Genomic DNA, 13444 nt, shown 5'->3' with positions numbered 1-13444 from the left:
AGTAAACACAATTCAACTGTCAAAATATTAACAATAAATTATCAAAGTATTTGTAACAAACTTCCCGAACACACTGCTCTCCAGGACAGTTGTCACTCTCAAACTGCTCTTGGAACCAAGACCTGGCTGAAACCCAAAGTAGAAAGCTCCAAAATTACTTGGCAAGGCATGGAACATATAGCGGAAAGACAGAGTAGATGCCATAGGAGGGAGTGAGTCAATCAAGGTTGAAATTGAGTCTGACTGTCAAGTTAAGTGGACACAACTTCCAGGCCTAGGTGAAATAAAGTTAATTATCAGATTTTTTACCAGCCACCGGACTCCACTGTACCAATTATATAATCATTCAAGCAAAGTCTATGCTTAGTAGTGCAGAAATACCCAGGTCTTTGTCTTTGTTGGAGGTGACTTTAATCTACCGAGTATAGACTGGAACATCTATGGATTCAGTGTAGGTGGTACGGACATTCAGTCTTTCGAACATTTTTTCCGGAACAGCTACTTAGACAACCCCCACACAATGGAAATATTTTAGACCTTGTAGCGCATCTTCTCCACAGTGTCAGTATGGAAACAGGGATTAGTGATCACAGTATCATAGTGGCAATGGTTACTAAAGTTAATAAAGCCATCAAGAAAGCTAACACAGTATTTATGCTAGGAAAAGCAGATAAGCAGTTCTTGGCATCTGTCTTAGACAGCGAAAGACATTATTTAATTCCAATATGCTGTCATTTTATGGTAAACCACTCTCTGCAGACACATGTTGCAAATAAGTGGATTAAGGATGGAAAGGGCCCTCTGTGCTTTAATAGACAGATTTGGGAAATGCTGAGGAAGCAAAAAAAGAACGTGCAAATGTTGACAGGGAAAAGTTAGTAAAAATACGTACATCCAAGAGATTAGTATGCAAAGCATTACAACTTCCACTGTCATAGCTTAGTGAAAGATCTTCCCGAGAAAATTCTGGTCATATCACTAAACAGGCCAAAGGCTTCTATCCAGTCACTTATTGACCAGTGTGGGGTGGCAGCAGAAGACAGCAAAAAGAAAGCTTACGTTTTAAATTTAATGTTTAAGAAATAATTAATGCAAGAAGTACAAACAAATCATCATTTGATTATGCACAGCCATACACATGCAGGACAAAAATAGACGAAGCAACTGAAAAAGCTGGAAACAAATAAGTCGCCAGATGCACATGGCATTCAAGTCTGGTTTTACAAAGATTGCTCTGCGGCACTGGCCCCTTACATTTATCATGAATATCTCGGCCAGTGCAAATTCCCAAGTGCCTGGAATAAAGCACATGACTCCTGTGCGCAAGAAGGGTAAAAGAATGGACCCGCATAAGTACAGACCAATATCCTTAATATCGGCCTGTTGCAGAATTCTTGAACACATTCTGAGTTCAAATGTAATAAATTTCCTTGCGATAGAAAAGCTTCTGTCCACAAATTAGCATGGATTTAGAAAGCATCACTTGTGCAAAAATCAGCTTACCCTTTTCTCACAGGATATCCAACAACCCATGGATGGAGGGCAAAAGGCAGATTCCATATTCCTAGATTTCTGGTAAGTATTTGACACAGTGCCCCACTGCAGACAGTTGGTGAAGGTCCAAGCATATGGTTTAGGTTCTCAGATATGTGAGAGACAGACTTTTTTAAGTAACAATGCAGGGGTACCCCATGGAAGTATGATAGAACCATTATTGTTCTCTATATACACAAATGATCTGACAGACTTGGTGAACAGCTATTTATGGCCATTTGCTGATGACGCTGTGGTATATTGGAAGCTGTTGCTGTTGACTGAATATGAATATATAAGAGGACTTAGACAGAACTTCTAGTTGGTGTGATGAATGACATCTTTCTCTAAGTGTAGAAAAATGTAAGTTAATGTGGAAGAGCATGAAAAACAATCCCATAACATTCTAATACAGCATTAGTAGGGTGCCACCTGGCACATTCACGTACCCATTCTTGAGTTTGGCATCCCCACTAGGTCAAATTAAAGGAAGACATTGAAGCAATTCAGAGGCGTGATGATAATAGACTAGGGAAAAGTAGGTTTGATCAGAAGGCAAGTGGTATGCTGATGCTTCGTTAACTCAAATGGCTATCACTGGAGAGAAAGAGAGATTTTTGAAGAATACTACTGCGGAAATTTAGAGAACCAACATTTGAGGCTGACTGCAGAACAATTCTACTGTTGCCAAAATACACTTTGCGTAAGAACTACAAAGATAAGATGCAAGAAATTAGTACTCGTATGGAGGTATATACACAGTCTTTTTTCCCCTTACTGTTGGGTTGGGTTGTTTGGAGGAAGAGACCAAACATCGAGGTCATCGGTCTCATCGGATTAGGGAAGGAAGTCGGCCGTGCCCTTTCAGTGGAACCATTCCGGCATTTGCCTGGAGCGATTTAGGAAAATCACGGAAAACCTAAATCAGGATGGCCGGACGCGGGATTGAACTGTCGTCCTCCCGAATGCGAGTCCAGTGTGCTAACCACTGCGCCATCTCGCCCGGTGCCCCTTACTGTATTTGCAAGTGGAACAGAAAAGGAAATGAATACTAGTGGTACGTGGCACCCTCCACCATGCACTATATAGTGGCTTGTGGAGTATGTATATGTATGTATGTATGTAGATGTAGGGGTAAATGGCAGCTCAGAGAGAGGCAACAGGTATATGGAATAGGAATGCGGGAGGGAGAAGCAGAACATGCATGAACACTGTGTGCTGCATATTGGTTCTGTTTCTACAACCCCACTATTTTAACACCTTTGTTACAGGAACAAAAAAATAAAATGGTTACCACCATTGGTGTTAGTGGTATAGCTACAACATTTACCACCTCCAGCATTACAGTACTAGCTTTGAAATACTTGCAATCAGTAACAATTAATGCCCATTATAAAAGAGAATTGGGGTGGGGAATTATCCAAACTATTTGTGGTTGTTTAGAAATAATTTGTTCCATTCCAACCCATTTTATACCTGTGTATAACATGCCCCCTTATTACTGTAGGGAATACAAATGCTGTGACCTGATTTTTAAAATGGGAAACCAGTTATGTTTAACACATATTTTACCTACTTCAAGGTTCTTGGGTGCAAAGAACATAATCTGGCCTGAGGGTGCATTGAAATATTCCAGCTGGACAACTGGAATCATTGCAGTCACTTCTGGTAAACTCTAGTTTGTCCCTGTAAATCTTATGCACCATTTGGCAAACAAATCTATAAATAAAAACCACAGGTCCTAATCTTTGCCCCAGATATGTGCATCCCCTACTGGAAAAGCAAAACCTGGCTAATTTTTATTGCAATAAATAAAAAATAAAAAGTTATAATAAACAGATTTTTACAACTTTCCTTAGAGTTTATAACACTAGGCCTGCATTCACATAGGATTTTAAAAACAGAGTAAGATCTTTTTTTGCACTTCTGGTGAATGTCAATTTGCATCACTGGCTGTACCCTTAGAAGAGAGAATGTGGCTCAGGTGGCACACTGCCACATTCTGTTGGAGATCATGGAACTCCTCTTCTGGTCGCAAGGCATGTACGTCAACTGGACAAATTCTCAGAAGTGGGGATCTGGCTCAGGTGGCACAGTGCAGGAGAGACAAGCCACCACCAGCTCGAGCACACGTGCAGGTCACAACTAGTTCAACTGAACAATTATCAAATACTAAAACATGCATCCATTTCAAATTCATACTGCTCACTGAGGCGTCAAACTGGTTTCTTGAATTTCATAATATAAGACTTCAGTTTTCCAAAACATTTAACTGTCTGAAATTTTGAACTCTGCACAAAATCTAAGTTTTTCTTCAATGTTATGGACACTGTACCCTTCCTTTCATTGCATGCATTTGAAATGACGAGTACAATTTTAAGCAGTGTATGAAGTATGTCTTACACTGATCCGTTCAATTATTATTTATTGGTAATAATGACTGGCATTCTTCTTAATGTTTTTTGTTTTGGAAAGTAATTTTACTTATATGGTGGCACGTGTGTGTGTGTGTGTGTGTGTGTGTGTGTGTGTGTGTGTTTTTCTTTCTGAAAAATGCTTTGGCCAAAAGCTCACTGTGAGTGTGTAACAGTCTTTTCGTTGAACATGTGTGCAGCTCAATGTGTCATCTTTACAGTGAGTAGCAATCTATGCTTTTCATAATTATAGATATAAGAAAATTTATTTTGCTGCACATAGTAGGATTACACAATAACAGTAAACAAATGATGAATAATGTTTACACATATTCTTTATTAAATAACAAATCAATACATGCAAACACTCACATAGTGCTCACTTTCCAAATGACAAACATGGAACATTGTCTGATGAGACTCATTGTTCTTTGTAAAGATATTCTTATTCACACATACACAGTATCTAAATCGAGATAATGTGGAACATCCATCACGAAACAAACCAAAACAAAATTTCTGAGTAGTACCCAAAAATTTCATCCGTTGCATATTTTTCAAATATATAGTTACTTCTTTTAAAGCCGAAGCCAGGATACCACAAATAGAAATTTCAGTGCACGTGATTGATATTCACGACAATGGCAGACACCTGATACCACTACTTTCACACAATATTTTAAAAGTATTTTTGGTAACTATTAACATTTAACACAAGTATTTAATGACTGCAAATGTGTGGCAGGAAGCCATAGCACAAAAAATGGTTCTTTGCAAATGCATCTTAAATCTCACATTAAAAACACAAAATAATATTAAATTACCCAAAAAATTATATAATGTAATAGCACCTGATGTCAAGCAATCAGAAACTTCTGAAATTTTGCCTTAAACATGTGGAAAAAACTATGATGAAGTGACCCGCTACTACAGTGACACTTGTTGGACAAAGGAAAGACAGTTGAGAATGAATTATGTTCACGTAGGAATGGCAATGTAAAGAAAGCCATGCTCGCAATGAAGACGTGAAGATTCTCTGGGTAACACAGAGTCTTCAGGTTAAATGTTACAGAGTTGCATTTCAGATTTGAATATTATGCATAAGGATTGGTAGTGGAAAAACAAATGAATTCTTTGCACATTGACACACAGTTACTACACAGTGACACATTGACTTAAGTTGCAAACAACCTGCACACTGACGCAGTCAATAAAGCAAGATGATTTTATTACATTATGACCCCTATTGATGTATTCATTGGCCACTATTTGGTACAGTACTTCCATACTTATGAATACAAGCACAAACAGTCATAATTCAAGTTCATGAGAGATTCACAACACCCATGAAATATTGGGATGAGTGCAACGAAGGAGCAGAAAGGGTTAAGATCAAGGAGCAGCAACACTCTGTCTCCACTTCATTCATACAACCATAGCTCTTTATAATTATGTCTGACTGTTTTTACACATTTTCATGTATGTATTTCTCACTGAGTTCACAAATAAAGTCACAAATGAACAAAACACTGATTCACTATCACAGAGTCATGTAGTCACAGGATATAAGCTAATCAAAAGTACGAGTCTTCATTTTTCATGTTCCCACTGTTGAAGAAAGGGAGACTCCCTATGCAACTTTTTGCACATGTCTACTCTCATTTTGACAGGAGCATAATTCAACTAATGTTCCATATATTTGATATTTGTTTTTCAAGTTACCACAGGATGCCTTCGGACAGCACCTGAAATAAACAGTGCAAAGCCATTCTTCAATTGATCACACCCTAACTTCTCCTGACATTTAGCTTTTTTTTTTGTTTAGGTTTCTCCTAGGCACCCACACCAAATGCGTGAAGTAACAGTGGAAATGTGTGTGTGTGTGTGTTTTTTTTTTTTTTTATTTTATTTTTTTTTTTACAGAAATTCATAATTCCATCACCTTTTTTGTTTCACAATGTCAAAGGAGCAAAATTTGACCTATAGTTTTTCTTCTTCTATTTTACACATATTAGCTCCTCCATTTTCAAGTAGAATTTTATTTTTCCTCTCCATTACAGTCACATTTTCTGACATTAATTTACAGTATTTAGTTTAAATTTAGCTGTTTTTTTTCCACTGTACTTTTATGTAAGTGTTCTAAAAGAATAACATGCTACTAGAGTTTGGTATTTTTGCGCTGTGAGGCACTTTTGTCAAATCTATTTTACTCATACAAAATGTTATATACAGCTCCCAAATATATCAATCCTCAATCATTGTTAAATTTTGTTTACATCTATTTCACAGTAAATTTCATCTTTAGCTGTCACTTAGCTTCCAATGAGTGTGGTATAATGATCTCCAGATTTTGCTAATTTACAATATGCAAAACAAACAACATTTATTTATATAAAATAAACATTAAATAAACATAACTGGCACCAAAGTCTCTCAAAGTTAGGACACACATTCCATATTTGCTTTAGACCAAAGCTCTTGTGCAAGGTCAGCTGGTACACTACTGTACATGTGTGATACACATAACAAGATCCTTTACTTCTTTAGTATAACTATTGTGATAGAACTGGGTGTTGAACAATATATCACAGCAGAGTGTGAGGTTATAGAGGAAACTTATTAAAGACAAAACAGGGATCAAGAAGTCGAGTATGGGGGAGTGCAAAGCGTGTGGAACTTTTTCTATTCCTCTGTGGTGAGAGTTTTCAAAAAATATACTCAATTTCCAGAATTAATCTTTCATTCTGCAAAGAAGTTTATGCTGTTATGATATCGCCTGACAATGTTGTAACAGTAGTATTTTTAGTAAACTTTCGAGTGTTTGATAATGTAGGCGAACAATAATACTCTTTCATGTCAACAGTTCTGTCAAAAGCAGGATTTTATGCACATTGGGTGCATTTTTTCTCCATGTTTCAGTTCTAATAGCAATGCCTGACAGATATACTGTTTTTGAATATTTTCCTACGACCATTATAGGAACTACTGGTGATTTTAGTGCCAGCATCCTTATTTCTTTAAGTAAACATACAAATTTTGCAAGTCAGTCATACATGAAACACAAAGGAAATAGCTTAATGACCATGAGCTATGGCCTTCTGTTTGGTATTTGCAACAGACTGGATATATCTAATCTGTCCTACTGCATCTGGTATCTTACAGAATCTGTGAGCCATTTGTAATGATATATGTATTCAAATTTTATAGTCTTCACTCATTAAAGAAAGGGTGTTAGACAGACAGAACCGAGAGGCCCCCATTTTTTTACAATAAGTTTTTTTGTTACAGAGAGATGGTGACCACACATATTTTGATGGTCATCATTTCAGTCCTATGATCTCCCAACCAACAAATAAGTGTACAGTTCTGACAAAAGTGCAAGCACATACTAACAAGTAAACAATTGAAACTGTAACTATGCAACAAGAAAATTGTTAGTTTCACGAGTTTCAAAACACGTAAGCCTGTTTACTATTGAACATGCAGAAAGTCAGTTGTAACTACAATCAGGTTAAATGTGACTGTTGCTCACAATGAAGTAGACAAGCCCCAACAAATAGTGCATTTACTGTAACCCACTACCATGAAAACTGTACCCTCTATTTAATTATTGCCATAAATTTCACTGATATTGTTTTCTATACACTATTTCAGTCACACACAGCATATCTGTCAGTACTGACAAATAAAATATTTACGCCTGGGCTTAGAAAGACCCTATTTCTTCTCATTTCTTTTTTCCCAAAACTTTCATTTACATAAATTCTTCCATCAGAAAGATAGACAGTGATTATAATTAAAGTTAAACTTTCAAAACGCTGTAGAAATAACACCACTGGTCAGAATGACATCAAATTGCAATGGAATATTATCAGAGAAGGGGGAAACGTATAGCAGAAGGAAAAAAAAATTGTGTGAAAATTGATCAATAGATGGCACTGTATGTCAGAATATGTAAATGAAAACACCTGTCATGCGCATGACCCATTGAAGTTGACAAACTCGCAAGGTACATGGCTTTTCCTCCTTTCGCGTCTGCGACATTTACCATGACTGTCTCAATGCAGGATCACGCTCTGCTTGAAAAGCTGTATTACAAGAATGATGACTGCGCATACATCGCTCTGCAGAAGTTCTGGCCACTGAAGGATTTGAAAAAAAGGCATTGGCCAATGACTGCCATGGGTCTGGAGAAAATGATTCAGAAATTCGAAAAGACAGGTTCCTTTGGTGCGTAACCTGGTAGAGGGAGGAAACGAATTGATTCAACATCAGTGTCCACAGCAATGCATGAGGAGATGAGTGGTGGTATGCAAACGTGTAGTGCACAGAGAATTGCCCGAACACTGGACACACCCGTGAGCACGGTGTGTAAAATCCTGCAAAACATCCTTCTTTGCTACCCATTCAAAATTACCTATCACCACTAGCTTCCTGTTGACCTGCCAGCAAGAGACCTCTGCTTTAGAATTTCTTGCTCACATGGAAGTGGACAATGATTAGTTGCAGAAGATTTTGTGGACAGATGAAGCCCCATTTCCATCTGACAGGATATGTCAGTACACAGAATTGTTGGATATGGGCAATGGAAAATCCATACGCAAATCAACCAATACCACTTCATCCCGAAAAGGTCACTGTGTGATGTGGGTTTACAGCATCATTTATCATAGGGCCATATTTTTTCGAAGAGACAGGTGCTTCTGATCCTGTTACCTGTACTGTGACTGGTAAATGCTATGAGTGTCTTTTGTTCAACCACGTCATTCCAGCTCCCCAACAGTGTGGATGTGCGGATGGGATCATTTTTATGCATGATCCAACTAAGCAGTTGCTGAAGCGCCATTTCGGAAATGCTAGAATTATCAGCCGCTATTTCCCTACAGCCTGGCCGTCCCGATCACCTGATCTTAATCCACGTGACTTCTGGCTGTAGGGCTATACGAAAGATTTTGTGTTCAGTGTTCTGATTGCAAACTTAGCTGCATTGAAGGCATGCATTGCGCAACACATTCTGAACGTGTCACTGGAAACGCTTTGATCAGTTGTGGAACATGCTATTTCTTGATTTCAATTTGTTGCAGAAAACAGTGAACAGCATACTGAACATGTTTTGTGCCAGTCACACGGAAATTAATAATCTGATTTGGTTTTGATTCATGCTTGTTTTTGGGCTCAGGACAATTAAAAACATATTTTTTCCATCCGATGTGATACGACCTTGCTGTGGTGGATGAACTTACTAGGCATCTTTGTACGATTCATTTGCCATTTGTAGTTGACCACTATTAAAATATGATGCTTACAGTGCCATCTATTGCTACATTTTGTAACTATTTATCTTTCTTCTGCCATACGTTTTCCCCCTTCTCCGGTAAAATTCCATAGCAATTTGATGTCATTCTGACCAATGGTATTATTTCTACAGCGGTTTGAAAGTTCAACTTTAATTATAATCACCCCGTACTTTTGAGTGACAACTGTGGCTAATTGTGTTAAACTTTGCAAGAACCTGGATTACTTTTTCAGTGCGACCCTTAGTCTGGTAGATCTATTACTATTATTGATACTGAAATGAAAACAAATTAGGCTCAAAAATAAATGTGAGTGGTGAAGGAACCAGAGTGTTGTGAGACGTGTGGCAGTTTTGTGAGCTGGGAAAATTTATCTCCCACATTCACAATCATTTTTAAAATGCACACACATGTAAGTCACATCCATGAGGTATTTCGCCTTCCACTGTTTGGTTCACAGAAGACAATTGTGATTTGGAAAGTTGAAAAGCATTCACTGAAAATTTCCTGAGAAAATCATCATTTACAATAGTTTAGATCTGTATCAAGACTTAGATAACCTCTGAAGCCTTTAGCAAATACTTTTTACAGTCAGTTTGCTCTATCATATTTTACATTACCACCAATAAATTGATACTCTGAGACCAACAAGACAACAATAAAATATACCTGCTAAGAATTAACTAATCTTGTATTGTTCACAAAACTGAAATGTACAATTTTTTCAGCTATTTCATAATTACATCTTTTGTATCAGCACTGATAGCTCAGTGCGTAAAATTTCCAAGGAAAAAAATTACTTTACAACATGCATTATGTTTAACTGCACCCGACTGTTAATAACATTGTTGGTAAAAATTATTCTGGAAGCAGCTTTCCATTTCCTCTGCGGCAGCTAAACAACTTTTTGCATATTGTAACTTACATAATACTCTCGTTTCCTATCTGATTAGCACTTGTTGACATGTTAGAACAGTGCAACTTGTTTGCTAGTGAGTGATCTCATGCAATGGATAAGCAGTTCTTCCAAGAAGTGATAACAACTTACGAGGTACATTTGAGAGTTGTCAATGATAAACACGAAAGGCACTTGGATTTGAAACCATTTGGTGAAAATACAGTTCTGCAACAAAATGCTGCCATGTGCTTTTGTATCTGCACGAGTCCCACTTTTACAAATGTGCCACTAACAAAAAGTGCTTGATAACACAAACCATACTTCTGAGTTGCTCGACACACCTTTCTTAGGAATCCGGATGAAGAAACTTCCTCTTCTGTTGAAATTCCTCCACTTTGCAGACAAATACTTCAATGGCATCAAACTATTCGAAACACAAACAATTATGAAGTATATAAGATTAAATACAAATCATTTCATATGCTACAATAAGTTCATGATCATTGCTGTGGCTCTGAAACAGACACCTTGAATGAAGCTAATCTATTCCTTTGAAGAGTAGAAGATACGGAATGAAATTTCATCAGTTATGGTAGTCAGTATTTTGAGAAGGAAATAACATGCCAAATTCTCAAGGAACATTCACACAAGTTTCTTGGAAATGGTTACTGCATTTAACTTGACAAGTGATACACTAGTGTCCAAAATTTGTCAACAAATAATATGCTGGTTTTGTCAGCACAATGCAGTTGCATACATTAGAGTTCCCTAATTTCAGAAAAACTGAAGAAGGGAGAATAAATAACAGCATGCAGATACAAGGTCGACTTTGAAACTGAATGACAAAGTATATCCCAGAGCAGACTGATACTATCAGACTTTTGTCACCATATATTGTAGGTTGTGTGTTTCAACACATACGTCCTGTATAAAAGAACATAGTCAAAAAGTATCACAAAATAAAGACCAATTAATTTCACCAAAAAGTTGCCTATGTCCTCTAATCTAGAAGACACATCCACTTGACAACCATGGTGTAGACCGAAGGTGACACGTCTTACAGGCAAATATATTCCAGACTTTTACAAACACAATACATAAAAGACAAAGAGGAGGGGTTGAGTATGCAAATAAAGTGCCTTTTTGGTACCTGAAATGTAGAGTTTGTGTGCAACACAAACATTTAAATTTTTTCACACATAGTATCATCTGTAATTATGTCAAAATAAAACATTTTTCTTGAATTCACCATAACATTGGTTTGTAGATTAAAACCTATATAGAAAGTTTTTTGTGCATGTGGGAGGTACTTCATGAGACGACACCATTCTCCACTGAGGGAAAATATAAACTTGGTTATATTTTTGCACACAAAATATTCTTTTATGGGACAAGGAACCATACTGGCATTTGCCTGAAGTGATTTTGGTACACCGAGGCAAACTTAAATCACAATCACTAAACACAGAGTTGCTCCTCGCCACTTTCATAGTGGAGTTTCGGAATGTGCTCTTAACAGTTTTGAAACAGCAAGACCTAAAATGAATAGTTTGAATAAACTGAAACTTCAACAATTTACAGGAAAACATATCGGCAATAAGTGATTACAACTGCAGAGAGACTGCTAGTAGTATCCTCTCTCGGGAAGCCAGAAAGGTCTGTGTTATAACAAGCTCTATCACTGACAAGCCACTGAACAATGTGGAAATGTGAAAGCAACATTAATGTCAAAGGATGCAATACAAGCAGGTGAGTTCAAATGATACAGGATTATATGTCTATGGGAAGTAACATGACACACTGATTCGTACACGATGTGCTGCCATGTCAGGGATGCAAGCACAGATCCAGTTGATAGCTGAAGTGTAGTGAAAAGATGGCACTGGATCACACAGTGTGATATGACTGTCACTTCATCTGAACAGCCATCATAAATGGAACAGCTTTGCCCAGAGGTCTCGAGTACTGCAGTGAGTACAAATCTTTCAGAGAGAGTTCAGCACTGTTCGCTGTAATCTGGACTGCTGACACACTTACCGCTGTGGTCCAAAACAGCAAATACCTCAGAGACATGAGTTCAAGAAGGTTGTCGGTGTGCTCATTAGCAAACAGCAAGCAGGTGTGTGTTCGCTTGCCAGTCACAATATATAACATAGCCAAACCAAAATCAGTAGTACTGCGTTTAATGCACTATACCCATTTTATTGACATTTCTTAATAATAAGTAACTTAAGACATCTACCGAGGATCGCACAGTTGTGCAGAAATGTTAGTATTAAATCAACAAGAGAAGAGTGATAGTGTGTGAAATAGACTGTGTTTCATCGGTAGAGAAATCACCCCTCAGCACTTATTTGGCAATAATAGGAACCAAATAAACTGCACAACTCCCTACTGCACTAGTACCAGACACAAGGACTGCTGTGAAACACAAGCACTTAGCAATTTTCTGCAATAGCCATTCGAAAACAAACTATGAAATACATACCATTACATTTTCTTTCATGCCATGTATATGAATGTGTTAATATCGTCTTCATCTCTTCTCATATATTTGTGTTCTATAAGCCATTCTATTTGCTCTTTGATCATCTTCTTGCTGGGTAGAAACATATTCTTCAAGATATCTACAAGTTCTGTTTGAAGTTGGACATTTGTAATTCGTTTACGCATTTTCAGAATTTTGATAACAGCCTCCTAGAATCAGAGTAATAATAGTTAACACTCAATAACTAAATGTGACTAGAAGGAGCAAAAACAAATAAGCCAGGGAATGTGATTACCATGTTGGCTTTTACTAACACTATTCAATAACAATGATTAGCACAAGCTTCAGAAGTGAATAATTGACCACAGATGGAAAACAATATGATAATCAATCAATTAATTAAACAATGGGAAATTTGAGATGGAATAATGACAATACTATGAAAAGTATAGAATGCTGCTACCATATAGCAGAGATGCTGAGTCACAGATAGGCACAACAAAAAGACTGTCAAACAAGAAAGCCTTCAGCCAAAAAGGTCTTCATCAGAACTAGACGACAAAACACACACACACACACACACACACACCTCGTGTTTGAGAGAAGGATTTTGTGTGTGTGTGTGTGTGTGTGTGTGTGTGTGTGTGTGTGTGTGTGTGTGTGTTTTGTCTAATTCCCTTTTTGGCTGAAAGCTTACTTGACAGTCTTTTTGTTGTGCCTACCTGCGAATCAGCATATCTGCTATGTGGTGAGTAGTAATCTGTCCTTTTCATAATCAATTAATAACCATTTCTCAATATTCCCAACAATTCATTCC

The 13444-nt window shown here is 37.3% G+C and overlaps 1 protein-coding gene across 5 annotated transcripts in view; it reads right to left on the bottom strand.

Annotated features, from left to right (window-relative positions):
• Positions 1-4264: 4264 nt before the first annotated feature.
• LOC126248156 (cullin-5) overlaps positions 4265-13444 on the bottom strand; it is a 246391-nt gene continuing 237211 nt past the window's right edge. For 3 of the 5 annotated variants that reach the window (XM_049948900.1, XM_049948898.1, XM_049948901.1), the window contains 2 exons: positions 12628-12836; positions 4265-5692 (listed from right to left, as the gene is read on the bottom strand). In XM_049948900.1, the coding sequence (XP_049804857.1) occupies positions 12642-12836 (195 nt within the window). In that variant the 3' untranslated portion in view covers positions 4265-5692; positions 12628-12641. Of the gene's footprint in view, positions 5693-10060; positions 10564-12627; positions 12837-13444 lie in introns of those variants that run through there. The other 2 variants (XM_049948899.1, XM_049948902.1) reach the window with 2 other exon arrangements.

Source organism: Schistocerca nitens, chromosome 3 (assembly GCF_023898315.1).
Source record: "Schistocerca nitens isolate TAMUIC-IGC-003100 chromosome 3, iqSchNite1.1, whole genome shotgun sequence".
Classification (NCBI taxonomy): Eukaryota; Metazoa; Arthropoda; class Insecta; order Orthoptera; family Acrididae; genus Schistocerca; species Schistocerca nitens.
This window is presented reverse-complemented; position numbering and strand designations above follow the sequence as displayed.